General features: G+C 38.6%; 1 protein-coding gene across 1 annotated transcript; it reads left to right on the forward strand.

Annotated features, from left to right (window-relative positions):
• Positions 1 to 78: 78 nt before the first annotated feature.
• Positions 79 to 16906, forward strand: LOC307038891 (sodium- and chloride-dependent GABA transporter 2-like; the record flags this gene model as incomplete). The annotated part of the gene is made up of 19 exons (XM_079680565.1): positions 79 to 333; positions 1035 to 1127; positions 1727 to 1824; positions 1951 to 2121; positions 2395 to 2504; positions 11262 to 11396; positions 11666 to 11800; positions 12145 to 12285; positions 12384 to 12468; positions 12542 to 12674; positions 12794 to 12928; positions 13202 to 13305; positions 13418 to 13542; positions 13627 to 13739; positions 13828 to 13965; positions 14263 to 14365; positions 14751 to 14851; positions 15422 to 15592; positions 16733 to 16906. The coding sequence occupies 19 exons, from the start codon at positions 79 to 81 to the stop codon at positions 16904 to 16906; spliced, it is 2520 nt and encodes an 839-aa protein (XP_079536691.1).
• Between the last annotated feature and the right edge of the window lie 2369 nt (positions 16907 to 19275).

Raw genomic sequence — 19275 nt, forward strand, 5'->3', positions numbered from 1 at the left:
AAGTATAAAGTAAAAAAAGAGATAAGAGAGAAAATCATGCAAAAACTAGAGGAGTTAAAGATTATTTTAATCCCAAGCATGTCAACTCAGCCTAGGGCTGATGTATCTATTGATGATGATGATAGGGAACGTGTTGTTGGTGCTTCCTTTATAGAACAGAAGAGTCTGGCTGTATTAGCTACACCTAGAATTGACAAGGTAAATCCTGAGGCTCCTCCTGCAACGCTTCCTAGGTTTGAGGCTTTCTCTCCGGGTAGCGTTGGTGCAAGTAGTGATGCCAAACTGAAGGTTCGTCTTGCCCGTCTTCAGCTGGAGTTCCAGGAGAAGGAAATGGTGTGTAGAGCTGAATATGAATACAAACTGCAGATTCGCAAGTTAGAGATAGAAGCTGAGAAATAAATAACATTAAAGCGGCTTGAAGTTGATGCCCTGAGAATCTCTTCAGAGCAGACATTTGAGAGGTCAATACCTTCGCATACAGTCTCTCATACAAAAAGTTTTGATATTAGTAAAAATATTGCTTTGGTGCCAACTTTTAGAGAATCAGAAGTTGACTCATATTTTTGTGCTTTTGAGAGGATTGCTACCGCACTAGTCTGGCCTAAAGACATGTGGCCAATCCTACTACAGTGCAAATTAGTAGGTAAAGCTCAGGAATGGGTATCTTCACTTTCTTTGGAAGAAAGCTTGCAGTACGAAGTGCTTAAAGAGTCGATCTTGCGTGCTTATGAGCTTGTGCCGGAGGCCTACAGACAAAGGTTCAGACACCATAAAAAGTCTGCTACTAAGACATTTGTTGAGTTTGCGCGAGAGAAGGGCATTCTCTTTGATAAATGGTGTGCGGCTAATGAAGTGAAGGATCGTTTTGAGAGTCTTCGTCAGTTACTTCTCTTGGAAGATTTTAAGAATTCTTTGCCTGAAAGGATGGTGATATTCTTAAATGAACAGAAGGTCACTTCACTGGCTAAGGCAGCTGTTTTAGCGGATTAATTTATGCTCACTCACAAGACTGTTTTCTTCACCCTTGCGCCCAGATAAAGCTACAGAGTCGCAAACCGGAAGGACTGATCTTGGCCCAACAACTTTTGAAAGGTCTAGAGGACCACCATCACCTCCACGGGGGCCCCGTGAGTGTAACTACTGCCATAAAACAGGACACCTTATTTCAGGGTGTCATTTCTTAAAGCGTAAACAACAATTTTCGCAACGCTTTCAAACGCCAAAAGGCATGGGACTCATTAAAGGAGTTTCCCTATCAGACATAGAAATGTCCCAGGAAGATGATGTACCTGATCCCTGCTTCAAACCCTTTATTTCAAAGGGCTTTGTTTCTTTAACTGGGGATCCTAAAGACCAGCTGCCAGTACAGGTACTTAGGGATACCGGAGGTTCTCAGTCTATTATTAGGGAAGGCATCTTACCTTTAACCTCCAGGTCATCATGTGGATCAAGTGCTGTTGTTCAAGGGGTAGGCATGACACTAGTTGCGGCTCCTTTGCACAATGTTTATATTCACTCATCCCTTGTCAAAGGATTCTTTAAAGTAGCTGTCCTCCCTGCCTTGCCCATCAAAGGTGTTGATTTCATCCTCAGTAATGACTTGGCTGGAGGCAAAGTTAAGCCAGTACCTGAGGTCATTGATTCTCCTGATCTAAGTTTAGACGCAGATAAATCAGCTGAAGTACCTCCCGAAATCTTTCCTGCTTGTGTTGTTACAAGGGCCCAGTCAAAGAAATGTGGAGAGGACTTGTCTGATTCTTTTCTTGCTACAGGGCAGTTTCTTAAAGACATGACTGCGACGGACCGACTGCCAGAGGAGGCCCGGTCTGCTGATGCTGGATCACTCAGTAACAGCTCAGAGCTTGTACAACTGCCTGCCACTCGGGAAGAATTCATGGCAGCCCAGTTAAGTGATGAAACACTTTCTAAATGTCTCTCTTCTGTTATCAGTAAGAAAGAGGCCAAGTCAAAGAAGATGGCCTATATTATGGAAGATGGACTATTGATGCGTCGCTGGATTAGTGATGCCTGTGAGGAGTCAGACTCCTTTGCAATTTATCAGGTTGTCGTGCCAACAGCCTATCGTTCTCAGGTGATGTCCTTGGCTCATGATCATCCGTGGTCAGGTCACATGGGGGTAACAAAAACGTATGAAAGAGTTTTAAAACACTTATTTTGGCCAGGACTTAAGTCTGACGTAGTTCTTTATTGTCGAACATGTCATGTGTGCCAAGTTGCTGGTAAACCAAATCAGGTGATTCACCCTGCTCCTCTCATTCCCATTCCAGTAATGGGAGAGTCATTTGAAAGGGTGATTGTGGATTGTGTGGGACCCTTGCCAAAAACTAAAACTGGAAACCAGTTTCTCTTAACTGTCATGTGTGCCTCCACTAGGTTCCCAGAAGCCATCCCACTACGGAAAATCACTGCCCCGGTCATCACCAAGGCACTTCTGAAGTTTTTCTCCACGTTTGGTCTACCAAAGGTAGTTCAAAAAGACCAAGGTACTAACTTCATGTCTAAAGTGTTTGCCCGGGTACTTGACACCTTAGGGATCAAGCATGTGACATCCAGCCCATATCATCCTGAAAGTCAGGGGGCATTAGAGAGGTTTCACCAGACTATGAAGTGCATGTTAAGAAAACATTGCCACGAGTCTCATAAAGATTGGGATGACGGTGTTCCTTTAGTTTTATTTGCCGCCCGTGAAGCTGTTCAGGAGTCTCTAGGTTTTAGTCCTGCTGAGCTAGTGTTTGGACATGAAGTCAGAGGTCCTTTAAAAGTTCTTAAAGAGCATTTGATCATGCCAATGAAAAAAGTTTGCAGTATCCCAGAGTATGTCGCCAAACTTAAGGATCGTCTACATCGTGCTTGCTCCTTGGCTAGGGAAGCTCTGACCTCTACCAAGGGGAAAATGAAGAAACGCTACGACCAGAAGGCCGTAGCACGCTTGTTTCAGCCAGGTGACAAGGTGTTGGTTCTATTGCCTGTACCTGGTTCTGCTCTGTCTACTAAAGGGGGCCGATAATGTTCTTGCCGATGCACTATCTCGTGCTATGTAAATAGAAAATGTATATTGTCGGGTCCAAACATACTGTTTGGATTTATATGTGTGGGGGTGTTACGTGCCAGGCAGGCTGTACTTGTGGGGTTTTCTTTCCCTCCTGTGTTTCTCTCTTCTCCCTGTCTTCTGCACAGCTAATCAGCAGCTGATCGGAATCTGCCTGTGCACCTGAATCTGATGGCTGATTGGATCCTCTCACCCTCAGCTGGCCTATCAGCAGCCAGGGCCGACCATAAAGGAGGCACCCAGGAAGTCTTCTCTCTCTCACTCTGGGCCTGTTGCTGATGAAGGAGCCTGCAGTGTTTAGCAACTCATGATCTTTGAATTGTCTGACCTTTGTGAAAGTGTGTGTGTTGAGAGGTGGAGGAGTTAGGTAAGTCTGGGGTACCCTGTACATTTCTCACCACGTAGCTAACTAATGTTCAGACACACTAGGTTAGCGGATTGTTGCCACCCCTGTATATTGTTTTGTCAAATTCTTTGTAGTTTAGTTAGTGAGGGTTTTTTTTGTTTGAGTTTTGGTTTCAAAGGATAGATGTAGAGATAGGCCTGGTTTTGTTATGCTTGTTTCTTTTGTTTGGCACAATCCTTTGACTCCTCCTCCTCCTCACCAACCGAGTGTTTCAAGTATATGTCTGTTCGATTCTGGGTTTACAAAAAATAAACCTTTTGTCAACTGTTACACTGACTCCCTCATTTTTATTGGTTGTATGTTATTGTCTCCAGGTCCCCTAGACCTTAGTGGGGACGTAACACCCACCCTTCAGATGTTTTCAAAAATCTTATCTGCACCTTCCTAGGGAAGCATGCAAAGCACCAGTTTATGAGTTTAAAAAGACCAGCGCCACCAACTTCCAGTGGACATCCACTTAATTAGTGATGAAGAAGAAGATGTTACGCCCAAATTGTGGTCTGATCTCAAATATGGTATTTATTAAAACATACCTGCCATAGTGATAAACTCCTTAATTCGACTACAGACCATGTCAAATATAATAAGCCACACGAACAGGAAACCATATAAGGAAAGGAGTAATCGTGACATATTCCCATAGTTCCACACATTACTCCCGTGGTTAAAAGGTTGAAATGTTTCTTTAAGTAGACCAGAATTGAAAATAAATGTAAGGAATTATGAAATACATTGCAGAGTTACACAGATCCTAATAATGTTTTGACTCGAGATAATAGTTATGTGCACAAGTTTCTGAAATAGATCTATTAGATATTTTAATATAGATTAGGTGTTAATAAACTGCAGTAGTAGTACTATAAGGAAATATGGGAAGCAGCTGTCCCAATGAAAAGTTAGATCCATCTTGAAAATGATAGTTGTAATTCTGAAGAAATAAATGATGGCACTCAGCATATGTCAGGCTTTTGTAGACAAAGGATACCTGCCTATGCTGAGATATTCAAAGTCTCTGCAGAGCATGACAAATGACCAAAAGACTGAGACCAAATGACCTTTGACCCCGACCCCCCACATACTTGTCAACCCTCCCGATTTTCGCGGGAGACTCCCGATTTCATTGCCCTCTCCCGGTTTCCTCCCGGGGTCATATTTCTCCCGCATTTCTCCCGATTTCTGACAAAATCAGATTTACACACGACTGTTTCCACTCTGACTTTGATACAGCTACACCATTGTTTGGTTTCCATGGTAACACGTCTCTTTAGTAGCGCGCGCAACTCAAAGTCTGAGAGGGTGAGGCAGATATTCACAGAAAACAGAACAAGAATCGACAACTACTCTACTCTCTGCTCACTCCTTTCCTGTAAAATGCAGGTCCAGTCCACACACATTCTCCATCAAGGACGGTGCTACAGGCCGCAAGGCAGTGCACTTACAACTACAATAAGCATGTTAATGTTAATCTAACAGCTCCGGCGATCCACTAGCACCCCCCCCCCCCCCTGTGTTTTCTCCTCCCTCCTCACCTGTGTTTTGTGTGTGTTTTTAGTCTTGTGTGCATTTAAGTTCTGGTTTTTCTGTCTGTCGTTGTGAGATTATTGATGTTGTTGGAAGGATTTGTTCAGAGGGATTTTTATGTTTTGCCTTGCCTTATTTTACTTTGTTTGCTAGTTCCGCAATAAAAGTATTTTGGATTTGGATATTCTGCATTTGGGTCCTGTGTACCTTGCCCTCCAGCCGTGACAAGATCATCTATCTTGGATATACTGTATCCAAAGTTTGAACGGGGGAACACACTAATCTGAAAGCGAATCTTTCAAAGAATCAACAGATTATAACTATATAGTTATGATAAACCGTATTATTTCATCAACATTTCTAAAACACCAAGGTCTCAACGTCACTTAATACCAGCGCAGTTAAACACAACCAGAATAATTTTTCCTTGAGAGAAAGACACAGCTGGTGACCCATAGTGACTCTTTCTCTCCCTCCTGCTGCGGCTGTCTCTGTCACAGACCGGCACCCTGAGGGGCAACATTCATGGCCCTGAGGCACTACTTTATGTAAGATCCAAATGGCATGATTTTAACACACGTTGTATGCTACTGCATCCCAAATGATGCAGTATGTGAAGCATAGACAAACTCAAAACCGTGTCTGGTCTATGCATTAAATGTGATATTTATATATTTGTTTTATTTTATAAATATATTGGTATTATTTGCTTTATTGGTTGAAGGTCCTGCCCCGCCTAAAGTTTTAATAGCTTAAGAGCATTAGTTCTTCTTTAATTATTTGTAGTGTAGTTAAGCCTGCATTATTAGATTTGTTTTACCCTCCGGGGACAGCGGCAACAAGTTGAAAACACACAATTTGACCTATCACAACTCAAGTTAATATGGCAACTATTAACACACCAATCTCCTTGAGTTGTGATTCAAGTCCAACATTCAACAATTTTTACTCAGTTTTGGTCTCCCACTAACCCCTGAAGGAAAGATATTTAAATTCGTCACCATGTTAACCAGCAAATCACTTACCGTATCTGTGCTATTTTTTGTTGTTACACAAGGATGCTTTCAAATATAAGGTATAAGTTACAAGATTTTTAATGAATGTTCTTCCTTCGCCAAAGTGAGGCTGTACGGTGGTATTCGAGTTCAAAGAAACACAGCTGCCGTCACAGCTGAGGCAACAACACACTTCAAGTGTAACGATAGGCTGATGGGTTGTTGGTGTATGTATTGTTTGTAATGATTGTTAACTAAAGGTCACTTTGAGCCAAAACTACCATACACAAGAATATGTTTTCCCCATAGCCTGTCACTCCAATGAACAGATGATGGACCTTAATTGCACAATTTTCTTACTATTACATCATTTAAATAACAAAATATGGAGGCATATTGCAATTTATATTTTCAAACATTTATATTCAACTAATTTTACCTATTCATATATTTCATTTCCAAACATTTCCCTATTCGACATTTAAATAATGTTTTGGTTTACTTTTGTACAGCTTTCGTTTGGACTTTTTCTTTGCTGTAGGTCTATTTAATCATTTATTTCTGTACGTACATTGACAGCACCAAAACATTTGACTACAATTCTTTTTATCTGTAGATATTATTGGCTAACAAAGATGAGTTTGATTCTGATTAAGTCAAGCTAAACTTTTTTTCGTTTTACAACTAGTGCATTTTTCTATGAAAGAGCTCATAGTACACTTTGTGGTAACTGTTATGTTAGGCTATGTATTAAAACTAACACTGAGTTAGAAAATTACATGAAAGAATAAACATAGGGACATGGCATTTAAAAGCTGTTCGTATACACCTAATATCACAATGAAGTATTGGATTAGTAATTGATTTGTTATGCTTTTGTTAGTATTTATGTATATACATGTATACTGTATATGTTGCACCCATTAAAATGGTTTATATGTTTTTGTTATTTTGAACACTAGATGGCGTAATGAGGCAACAACATATACTGATCTCCTGGCACAGGTGTGTTTGATTGTTACTGGGACAGCAATAGTTTTTTGACCGTGTCTGTTAACACTGTTTTTCTTTGTAAATAAAAGATATTGAAAGCTAAAAACGTTGTAGTACATTGAAATTGCACGCGTCCAATTAGTTTACCCAGTTTAGCCAATCCCAGGTGATATTGAGTGGCAATAGTCACCACAATATATATATATATATATGTTTACTGTATATGTTTACTGTTATATGTTTACTGTATATATATATATATATATATATATATATATACATTACTATTTATTTCACAGGTTAAAGTAAGACACACAGGAATGCCCGTCAAGGATTCAGAGGAACAGAAACACATTTGTTCCAGTGCTTAAAATGTCCTTCAGTTGTTTACTGTATGCATGTTTCCCTGACAAGTAACTTATTGTTGGTGTTGAGCCACAAAATCTGTTTCTCTCTTTTAAGGTCGAGGTTTGGGAGTATGGTTGAGCTTGAACTCTCAGACACTGACACCACAGACTGTGGTTCATATCCAGTATGCTTTCTTAAACTTCACCAAGGTTTTCTCCTTACCTGCCCTTTGCATTTTTTTTAAACACAACCGCAACATTTCTTCTCTATTTTTGGGTCATATATGTCGTTTTGCAAGGTACTGACAAATGGCCTTTTCTGCTGTGCAGGCATAACAACTTGTTGGAAAAAGGAAATTGGAGTAGAGGAAAAACACAAACTGAAAAACGAGAAAGTCTTCCTCATGAGAATAAAGCGTATGCAAAGTCATACACATTTGACGGATGAAAAAACAAACACAGATGCAAATTATAAAATGTTCCTAATTGTGTGTCACTTCTCTCTCGAGCCACATGCAACATTTGACATTGGATATAAGGTTTGAAATGTAACTTCCGGCTGTACATTTTATTATGCCAGATGTTTAATTTCATTGCATTTTTTTAATGGTAGGCTTTCTGTGATTGCATCCTTATGCTTGCAATCAGTTGAAAGCTATTTGCGTCCCTTTATGAAGCTGAAGGAGCCTAGGAGCGTCACAACTGCACGCCACGGGACCCTAACCAAACGTCGCTCCTGGACGATTATGGAGTGAGTGTGTTGCTGACAGCTCTCATTCAAGGTGAATCGGCGCAACCCTCCTCCACCCCTCTTCACCTCCCGTCCATCGGAATCCAGGGTCAAGCTAAGCCACTCCTCTTCAGACCGACCCCAGCTATCCATTCACCACCACTAGTGTCTAGACCCCGGGGGATTTCATTGGATCGGTTCTCCCATCCCCGAATGATATTCCTGCACAACGGGGCCTAATCGCCGAAACTGCTTTACATTCATGTGTATTTCTGCCAATAAATATGTACTCTTACATCAAAACCGTCTCTCCTGATTGAAATCTTCATGTATCAATATACTATACTATATTGTCAGTCCTGCATATTATTTTAGAGCCAACTCCAAAAACTTATTTTATGAGTTTTGCAAAAAAAGTAAATTTCAGCATGAAATAACAATTACAAGAATGGCAATTGCAATATATCATTTTAGTTTGCAGTTCTCCTCCATTTTTACAGCTTGACCTTCTTTATCATCTTGTCCAGCAAAAGTGTTTCTGGTCTGGTCTTCATCAACAGATCATTAAAGCTCTTGTTGGGAGCCAGCTCCAGGAGGATTACTTGTCTGTGGTGCCTTTGGAATAATACGTTAATTGTTAAGCACAAAGTTCAGATGAATACAATTAAGACAATGCAATGTGGTCGACTAATTCTAAGTAACTTGACATTGCACCTATTTTATGGTGTATAATTCAAACACATTTATGAGACCGCAAAAATGGCAGTCATCACTCAAGTCTGTAGGGACATGTAGGCAAATGAGAACTGCGTGAGACAAAGAGTTCTGCACAAATATAAAAAAGGAAAGTGTGTAATATACCTCCTCAATGAGAGCTAATACAATAAATATAATAACTCACTTGCTGTTTATCTCACTGCTGAGAACACTGCCAACTTCAAATGTAAAGTCTAATTTAATGCAATGTTATACGCTACTAAGATGTTGCACGTATTTTTTAAACTGCTTGCAACATGAGTCCCTGACCTGAAAATGAGTTATTCTCTGATCTGATACAACAGACCCCTCTTTAGTGTCTTCCCAGTCGACAAAGGTGAGCAGTTTGAAGCAGGTTGGACAGGCTTTCCACAGGATTGCTCAATGGCTGCAGCTCAATCATTTTAACTTTTTTCTCATTTGCAGTCTGGATGATGCAGTCACTGGTTGCCTTCTTGCCTATAGCAAAAATGCTCAGTCAAAGCATTTTACTCACTGTTATGAGCTTAAACCCTGGATTGGGCTTGGATTTAGCATTTTATCAAAAATATTAGACTGAGGTTGAAGTCAGGGTTTCAACAGTCAGAGTTTTTTAAACCTTGAATGGCTCCTTAACTAAACACATGCGGAACTCATAAGATCAAATCAATGTTTTAAAAAAACATGTCAATAAATGTTAATAAGTTATCAATTGAAAAATAGGTGACCCACTGTGCAACGACCGAAAGATTGAAATGCTAAACTGAGCACTGAGCAAACTGGAGAAAAAATGTTGAACTTTACTTCCTTAGGGTGTTTCAGACACCAGAAGGAGGCAGTACAGGCCAGGCCAGGTCATAGTCTCCACTCACTCTCTCTCTTACTCTTTTGTGTGCAAGCGTTTTTGAAAGTGACTGAATGTGTGTGTGTCAGAAATTACCTAAAATTGTTCAGAAAATCCACCAAAGACCCTCCAGATCCACTGACAGCTTTTGCCGGCCGCAACAACGTCCCAGGTCCAGTTCCCCATCTCTTAGTTAGGGGAATTGTTGGAGAACAATTAGACTAGGAAAGGCGAGATGTCTTATCCTCTGCTCTAATACTTTTGTTCCTGTTGTTATGCAAAGTGACACTTTTGCAAAGAGGGAAAAACCTGTTTAAGTTAGCCTTCAAGACTAAATGCTTGCAAACATATATTTGTATAACATTTAAAGAATAATCTGGAAGCCATTTAGCTTCTTTTTTTTTTATAAAGAAAGACAAGTTGTATATGAATTAAAGTGGCTGTCTACAGTACGTTTTAGTAACTTTTAAATTCCATATCATGTGATTGTTACAGGTTGACGTCAATGTGGAATGTCATTTTTACTGGATAAATGTATATTTGTATACAAGGAAAGTCTTAATATTATTATATTATTAAAATAAGACAAACACGTTAACACCATACATTACCATTCATTAATATTGTTGGATGAACACAGTTTGTAGATTGGGTTGTTCGTAGATTAAACAATGCCTGAAAAATTGCGTTGTTAAGTTTTGTTTACTTTTATATATGAACCAGCTCTACGACAACAACAAGAGGAAAACATACGTGTTGCATGTGCTGTAAGTCTGTATCCCCAAGGTAGCGGAGACACCTTGTGTGTGTGTGTGTGTGTGTGTGTGTGTGTGTGTGTGTGTGTGTGTGTGTGTGTGTGTGTGTGTGTGTGTGTGTGTGTGTGTGTGTGTGTGTGTGTGTGTGTGTGTGTGTGTGTGTGTGTGTGTGTGTCATGCTGAATTGGTTTCTATTGGTTTCCAAGGAAATAATTGTTAGATTAGTCTCAGTGGCCCCTCCTCACAGAAAACCCATTTTACTCAACTTATTCTTTGAGAGGGGCTGGTATTTTCTTTCAGTCAGAAGAGGAAACACTTCAGTTACTCAGGGTAGAGTCTTCATCTTTCAGGTTTGGATTTGACAAATGTTATACTATGCTTGATTAAAGTTCAGCTCATGGGAATCTTTGCATCGGTTATTTAGAAAGTAGAATCTGTAAGCAGCATCTGTTCACCATGTGCACATTGACATTGTAACACGTTAGCTTTTAACTGTACTGATGCGCCTACAGCCTCACAGAGCCTATTTTATATATATATATATATATATATATATATATATATATATATATATTTAAATAGAATATTTATTTTGTGGCAAGTGGGGTGCAGCTTATTTAACGCCTTGTTTAAGGTCTATTATTTAACATGGCCTTTATATACAATTCACTAAATAATTAACGTTGAGTGAAACCTGACAGTAGGCCTATTAAAGAGAAACCTTAGTATGTACATATTTTTACTGCAATGTAGTACAGCTTCATTTCTTACTAATATTCATTACCTGATTACTAAAAGGTTCAAATGGACCAATCGCAAAACTCACAGCTAAAACTAAATCTGATGACCCTTGGGACCAAACCAGACCCAACCCAATCCAAACCTCGGGAGAGAGAACAGTGGGACAGCAAGATTGAGTTCATCCTGGCAGTGGCCGGTCACATTGTTGGTCTGGGAAACGTCTGGAGGTTTCCTTACCTTTGCTACAAAAATGGAGGAGGTAAATCTTTATTGTTCTGGCCAGGTGTGCATCATGTGCAAATATTATGTTGTAGCCTGCCTTGGAAGGGATTATGACTAAATTCAGTTAATAATTGGTTTGTCAGAATGTAATTAAAGTGCTGCGGTAAAATCCTACAACTCTGTCAGTACTTTTATAAAGTTACTATGATTTCTGAAGTGTCTTCTCACAACATCATTATTGAATGTTCTCAAAAGAATGAAATTGTTTCAATACTTTAACAACGATATCTCATTTTTATTTTAAAGGGGTTTTCTTCATACCTTATGTTTTGTTCTTGTTCACCTGTGGCATCCCACTCTTCTTCCTGGAGACATCTCTGGGCCAGTACACCAGTCAGGGTGGAATAACATGTTGGAGGAAAATATGCCCTCTTTTTGAAGGTACAAGTCTTCATTATGTTTGTAGCGAGATTTTATTAGCTTTGAGAATAATAAAAGCAACAGCATAATGACTAACTTCTAATGAATATTGTTGCATATGAATGCAGTTTGAAGGACATTGTTTTTCTTGTCTTCAAGACTGGATAAAGTGAATTGATACTTTATTAGAATGCAACATCTTACTTAAACAAATAGATTGAATTCAAAAGTGCAATAATTGATTTTCTATTCAAATTTAAAAAATATGAATTAGAAAACATTGGAAATATTGTACAGTACACCTACCTCTTATTTTTACTTGAGTGATTTTTCATGATATCACAATAACACGTCTCTCTCTGCAGGCTTAGGTTATGGAAGTCAGGTGGTTGTTTTGTACACTGGGGTGTATTACATAATCATCCTGGCTTGGGCGTTTCTCTACCTGTTTTCATCCTTCACATCTGAGCTTCCATGGGCGAGCTGTCAAAACAGCTGGAACACAGGTATCACAAGTTTATTTCCAGATATGACACATACAACTGTGTAAATAATCTACTTCCTTTATCAGTTTTCACAATCCATCTTATTCCTTCATTTTAAGATGCCTGTTTTGAGCATGGTCACAATCAAACATCCTCTCTGCACCAGTTAGGACAAAGCACGTCTTCCGTTGTAGAGTTTTGGGAGTAAGTAGCATAAATAAAAACATCATAAAAGGGCAATTGTGTTCTTTATTTTTATGAATACACTTTGTTACAGGAGGAGAATCTTAGGCCTGTCCAGGGGAATTGATGAAATCGGTAATGTCAGATGGGACCTGGCCCTCTGTCTACTTCTTGCCTGGGTGTTGTGTTATTTCTGTGTCTGGAATGGAGTGAAGTCCACAGGAAAGGTACAGTACAATCTTAAAATTAAATCTTTAATGTCTGATCTCATTTATAGCCTGTTCTTAAAATATGTAATATTTAAAAGTAACAGACTTGGTTAAAACTTAAGTTGGTTCTGTCTCAGGTGGTCTACTTCACTGCCACATTTCCATATGTAATGCTGGTGGTGCTGCTTGTACGTGGTCTCACATTACCAGGGGCCAAAGAAGGAATCGTGTTCTACCTCTACCCAGACCCATCCCGCCTCGCTGATCCAGAGGTACGACCTCTCCCTGACCTTAACCAAGTGCTTCAATGTCTGAATATGATCACAAACAAGACGGAGAGTCTGCTAAAAGCTAAATTAGTCACAGCCACAACAACTACTAGTCCCTTTTTTGAATGACTAACTTAACTTTAGAAGTATCTATGAGCATATATTGTAGTGCAAGAGAGACATTTTGCAACAATTAAATTACACTACACTGTACACAGTGAACATTTAGAAGATTCTGCATTCTTGCATCTTTTCAAACTAATCCATATCCTTTAGGTATGGATGGATGCTGGTAGCCAAGTCTTCTATTCCTATGGAGTTTGCACAGGTGTTCTGACATCTTTAGGAAGTTACAACAAGTACAGTAACAACTGCTACAGGTATGCATTTCTCTCATCTGCACTGTCCATTCAATTCAAAATGTAATTCAGCTCCTACTGCAGTTTAGACCTTTAGAGCAGGTTTACTAATGTTTTCATATTTCCTCCATAGAGACTGTGTCTACCTGTGCCTTTTAAACAGTTTAACCAGCTTTGTGGCTGGCTTTGCCATCTTTTCTGTGCTCGGTTTTATGGCAAAGGAGCAAGGTGTGGATATATCGATGGTGGCTGAATCAGGTATGGATGACTCTTGACAGAAACTCAGATTGTTACTGTTTAGATTATTTATGAAAATATGCCTTTTTTCCATGCACTGTGTAGGTCCAGGGTTGGCATTCATTGCTTATCCTCGGGCTGTGGCCCTGATGCCACTTCCCCAGCTCTGGGCTATTTTCTTCTTCGTTATGATCATCTTCTTAGGATTAGATAGTGAGGTAGGATTACAAAGATCTTTTTCAATAATGAGATTCAAACACTATAATACATGTTTTTGTGTTAATACATATATCTTATTTACCTTAGTTCGTATGTCAAGAAGCATTGGTCACTACCATCTCCGACATGTATCCAGACTTCTTTCAAAACAACTGTCGTCGTAAACTTCTCCTTCTCGGTATTTCTGTTGGAAGTTTCTTCATTGGCCTTCTGATGGTGACGGAGGTGAGTGGTGAAAACTTTTTCATCTTGATTCCCTGAATAAATTAACGCTACATCTACTTTACATAACTGTATAAATGGAGTTGCAAGTGTGAAGGTGTGTAGACAATAAATAAAAGAGCAGATAACATAAATGAAACCGTTTGTATCCATGATCTGTGAACAGAGGATAATGAAGGGTTGTTTTCTGCTGTATGTGGTAAATACTAATACAATAACATATTAGACAAACACAAAGTTTGAATGATGCAATAACCACCCGCTTTGCCTTTCACTGAAGGACTCTCTTATCTTTTGCAGGGAGGCCTTTATATTTTTCAACTGTTTGACTACTACGCCTGCAGTGGGATGACCCTCCTGCTTTTTGCTGTTCTTCAGTCTGTCTGTATTGGATGGGTTTATGGTAAGGACAACATTTAACTCACACTGTTGGATCGCACTTTTATAATCTCATGTTTTACAGACAAGTAGTTATTAATCCAGTCGTTCCACACCTAGGCGTAAGGAGGGGTTGAAAGACAGTGAGAGTTTAGGAAGGAGAAAATAAATTGCATAGGAAAACATTACTGGTGTGGTTAACCTCTTTGTAACAACATAGTCATTGATTCATTTCAGGGGGTCCACAGCCCACAGGCCTTATGTTTTGGAAACTCTGGTTTTTTTCAACTGATGTTTCATAGAAGTTGGGATGCCACAGTTTCCTATCAAACCAACTATGTCAAATAAATTTGAGGGGCGTTATATACACTGATCCAACATGAGTAACATTTCTATATATTTTTTATCAGGTGCAGATCGCCACTATGATAATATAAAGGACATGATTGGATATCGGCCATGGTCCTACATGAAATATTGTTGGCAATACTTCACACCAGCTATCTGTGTAGTAAGTATTGGAGATGAGGGAATGCCTGCCTTGTAATATGTTCATGCTTTACTAACAAGCAAATGTATTTGACAGCTGCCAGAGGCTTCTGTCCTAAAAGCAGTGCATGACCAGATGGAGGCCAGTTTTAGATGGGGTATACTGTATTGCAAGTTGCAACTCAAGACTTTTGATGTCAGTTTGAATTAAATGCTCAAGTAATCTCTGTCATCACTGGCTTGTGTTTCCTAATGAAATATTTAATTATAAGACTATCTAAATAAATCTTAGATATGTTCTCTTTAACTGTCACCATCTGCTAAAGAGACGACATATTCCTGTACTTCAAATGTCTATACTCTGAGATTAATCTGAAAGAAAACCAAAACATGAGTTACATCATGAATAAATGTTCAAAATACATGGGCCTCTGTGTATTCACCAGCTTCTGAATAATAGGAACCTCAGTTTCCATTGTAGGTTTTAAAATAAGTAAAATAAACAATAGGCAACTGTGAATTTTAATTGCTGTGCGAACATTTATTTTATGTTTTTTTACCTTCTCTTCTTTCGCCTTGTGTTTTTTTTAAGTGCACATTTATCTTCTCCTTGGTCAAATATACTCCGCTGAAATTCAACAACACTTATGAATACCCCTGGTGGGGCTACACTATTGGAGGATTCTTTACGCTCTCTTCAACGCTCATGGTTCCTCTGTGGATGCTGTACGCTATGAGTGTCACTCCAGGATCACTGAGACAGGTACTGTCACACGTCGTTACTGTCATGTTACTGTTACTTATCAGACAATAGTTTTAAAATAAAAACCAATTGACATGAAGTATGGATTAGTTTTGAAAACATTCACTTTGAGTCTGTAACATGATCATTTCGGGGGCGGCCCTTGCCATCCCAGGCCACCCCTCGGACCCTGGCCCTGTAACTAAGTAATTGGATTAATGGAGGAACGATTTTTATCCTTACATTGACATAGAAACTATATTGTACTTATCGATGACATCTGGCTTAGACTCGTTCTGCTTAAAGAATATTAGTAATAGTAGGTTCTGGCAAAAATAGGACTCCTGTGATGGTGCTGATATGGTTTTACTGCATGAAAGAAAGGGAATCTGGGAAAATGTGGAGCTGAATCTCACCACTTGTGAAATTCATGTAGATAAATAAGTTGTGTTGAAGGCCCCAAACTTATAGTTGCTATTTAGTGACTATTCACTTAAAGGTAGGGTATGTACGTTTGAGAAACCGGCTCGAGATGCACTTTTTGTTATATTCCATGGAATGCTCTTAACATCCCGATAAAAATGAATATCTTAAGTGCTTTGACAAAAAATCCATAAAAAAATCTCATCTGTGGAAGCCGTAGTGCTGTAAAAAGCATGACCAATCATTTTAGCCGGCCCGGCTAAAATAACTGGATGGCCTACCTGCCTGTCAGCCTTCCATCTGTGCACATACTTATCTCGTGCCCTCATTGGTCATGTGCGCGTTCGTGTGTGTTGGAGGAGGGTCTCTATAAGGAAGTGGCAGATTTTCTCCGGTCGTGTATTTTCAAATTCTAGCGATCTCGAGCCGGTTTCTCAAACGTACATACCCTACCTTTAATAGCGTTCACATATTGTTCAAATGTGGTGGTTTGGGAAAAAAGTCAAAAAGCTAGATGTTTCTATTTGATTTTGTTATGAAAAAATGTCAGCAATAAGTCACAAGTAATGTATTGTATTATATTGTATTTGTTTTTATTTTGTACCCATAACATGCCTTGCCCTAACTGGCCTTTTTTCTTTCTTATGAGTTTACGTGATTATACTTTTATAATTATTATTCTACCAAAGTTAACATACTTTAGACTTTAATGGTAAACTGTAATTTATTTCTCCCCAGAGACTGACAGTTCTGTGCACTCCAGCTAAGTACTTACCTACTGAAACGTTAAAGAAGGCATTAAATAAAGAAGCCTTTCAGACTTTCACAGGCTTGTACACACTGAGCCAATCAGAAAGTTCAGACGACAAAGGGGAAACGAATCAGAGGTACTCCATCATCTACACTGCATGAATAACGTACTGAAATTAAACAATAATCCTGATGAGTGTGGATCCTAAACCGTTGACAAGTCAGCCATGTTCTGCCACAAATCAGGAGTCATGCCAACATATTACAGTGTTGTAGAGTCTCTCTTCAGGCTGTGAATGTACCTATTCAACACATTTCTGTAGCGTGTGTGTAGAGAATATATTTCAGAATTTATGTCACAGATGTTTTTTTAACTCATTTAATTTATTGATACTAAATACTAAAACTCTATTAAATAGTTTTTGATTTGAATGCTAGTTTTTGAGTGTTTAATACGTAATTAAAAGATTCACACACTATATGGCTTTTCAGGAACAAACCAGAAGAAGCCAAAGAGAGCGTTTTAATAAATGTGACTGTATGTAAATTACTGATAAACTTACTTAAAACTGTAATAACTGCAAATGTACTGTAAGGTGAGCATAACACTTTACAATGCATCGTTGTAATGCAGCATAACAAACCACACCTGTGTGCCTTAAACACCTGAAACCGAGGGTGAAACTTGGTCTACAGGCTGTAATTCAACACATTGCATGTTCAGAGCTTTTCTCAATCAAATTACAGAGTAACATAAAGCCTCAGTACAACCCTTTCACACTGTAATTACAGTGCAAGTAGGTTATATGTGGGATTTTATTTTAAATTGTTATCATCACAACTAATTCCTTTGCAAACAGATTTAAAAAAAGAATCCTGATAAATAAAAGGTAATGCATTATTATACCCCAATCTTTGCTTGAGAGTTTCTCTATTTTCTATATTTACAATAAACACAAAGAAGGGCTTAAGGCTCAGAAGTCAAATGAAAAAAGCCCCACAACTAGAAAAACCTACAGTCCACAGTGAATTTCTTCACTCTATTGCCCTATCAGATGATCAGGTGTTTGCATAGAGGGTATCCGACATGTCATATTTTACATTACAAATGATTAAAGTTGAAAAAGTCTTACATTGAAAACACAAGATCACCAAAGGGCTCCCATTTCAATGTCATTTAACTTGTTGCCGGATTTTATGTTTACACCAGTAGATTTACCTTTCTAATTACTAAAATAAGTAAAACATAAAAAGTGAGTAGTTCATTGCCATAATCTGTTCCTCATCATGCCACTTGTTCTTTCCCACTATACCCTCAACACACCATATTTCAAAAAGTGTAATTTTCCTAAAACTCAAATTATGTACCTAGACATTTTTAAGTATAGTGTACATTATAAATACATTATATAACAACAACTTTATGAGTTTCTGAGCGTCCACCTCTAAATACTAAGAATAACAGATCTGACACAGATCACACAGGTCATCTTCTATTCCATGGTTTGGCCGCCAGGTGGTGCTGATGTTTATTTTATTTTAATTACTTTCACATGAGACGGTCTAGGATGGCCATAGGACCTTTATTAACTGGTCATGTATATGTGTTTACTTGTAAAACCAATAACCAACATGAATACATGTTGAGTGACAAACATAGTAACAACAATAATGCTTTTACACCTTATACAACAGAACAAAAATAAACATAATTTAATATGCTTTTATTGAACCATGAGCTATATCAAATTAACCACCAGAGAGGTTTCAGCAACACATGCAAACATTCAGTCTTGGTTCATTGCATTTACCTTTGCCTGCGTGTGCACACTATTATTAGTTGTAAATACATAATACGTGTTTATATCGTGTACACTTACTTACTGTTAATGCAGGGCTTTTGCATTAGTTTTAAGTGAATTAAGGTTAACTAATATACTATCATGTGTGCACCACTATTTGCTGAGATTAACACTGTGCTGAGGAGTATAAAACTGACCACATGAAGGCGCTTCAGTAATGCAAATAGTCGTCCTTGTATAAACTATACTCATGGACAAAATATAAGGCAAACAGCAGACCAGTTAGAACTGATTCATTTGAAAATGCATCACTGCAACAACAACAACATGTACCAATATGGAAATACTTTTAGAAAGTGTATTTGGTTGGTTTTGGTATTATTGGATGTAATGTCTATGCGTTTGTTGGTGGAGGAGAATTACATGTTAATCCTCTGGCGCACACGAGTATCTGAGCCACTCTGGAGGTCAAAGATTAGAAAGAGCACAGATCTCGAGTATGTCATCAGCATGCTAAAGTATTCACCTGTTTTAATGTACATCCCTCTGTAACAAAACCCTAGCAGGAGTTTAGCAGTAAATCCATGTTTTTAATATTCAAACACAATTTCATCCAAGAACTGTATTATAGGCTCATAGTCTTCCTGTGTTCCTGTCTATCAAGCGGGTATCTGCCTTGATCTTTTAGCGTCCTAGGCCTTTTACCCTATTTTATGTTACTGTCATGTG

Source organism: Notothenia rossii (genome assembly GCF_949606895.1).
Source record: "Notothenia rossii genome assembly, chromosome: 5".
NCBI classification, from domain to species: domain Eukaryota; kingdom Metazoa; phylum Chordata; class Actinopteri; order Perciformes; family Nototheniidae; genus Notothenia; species Notothenia rossii.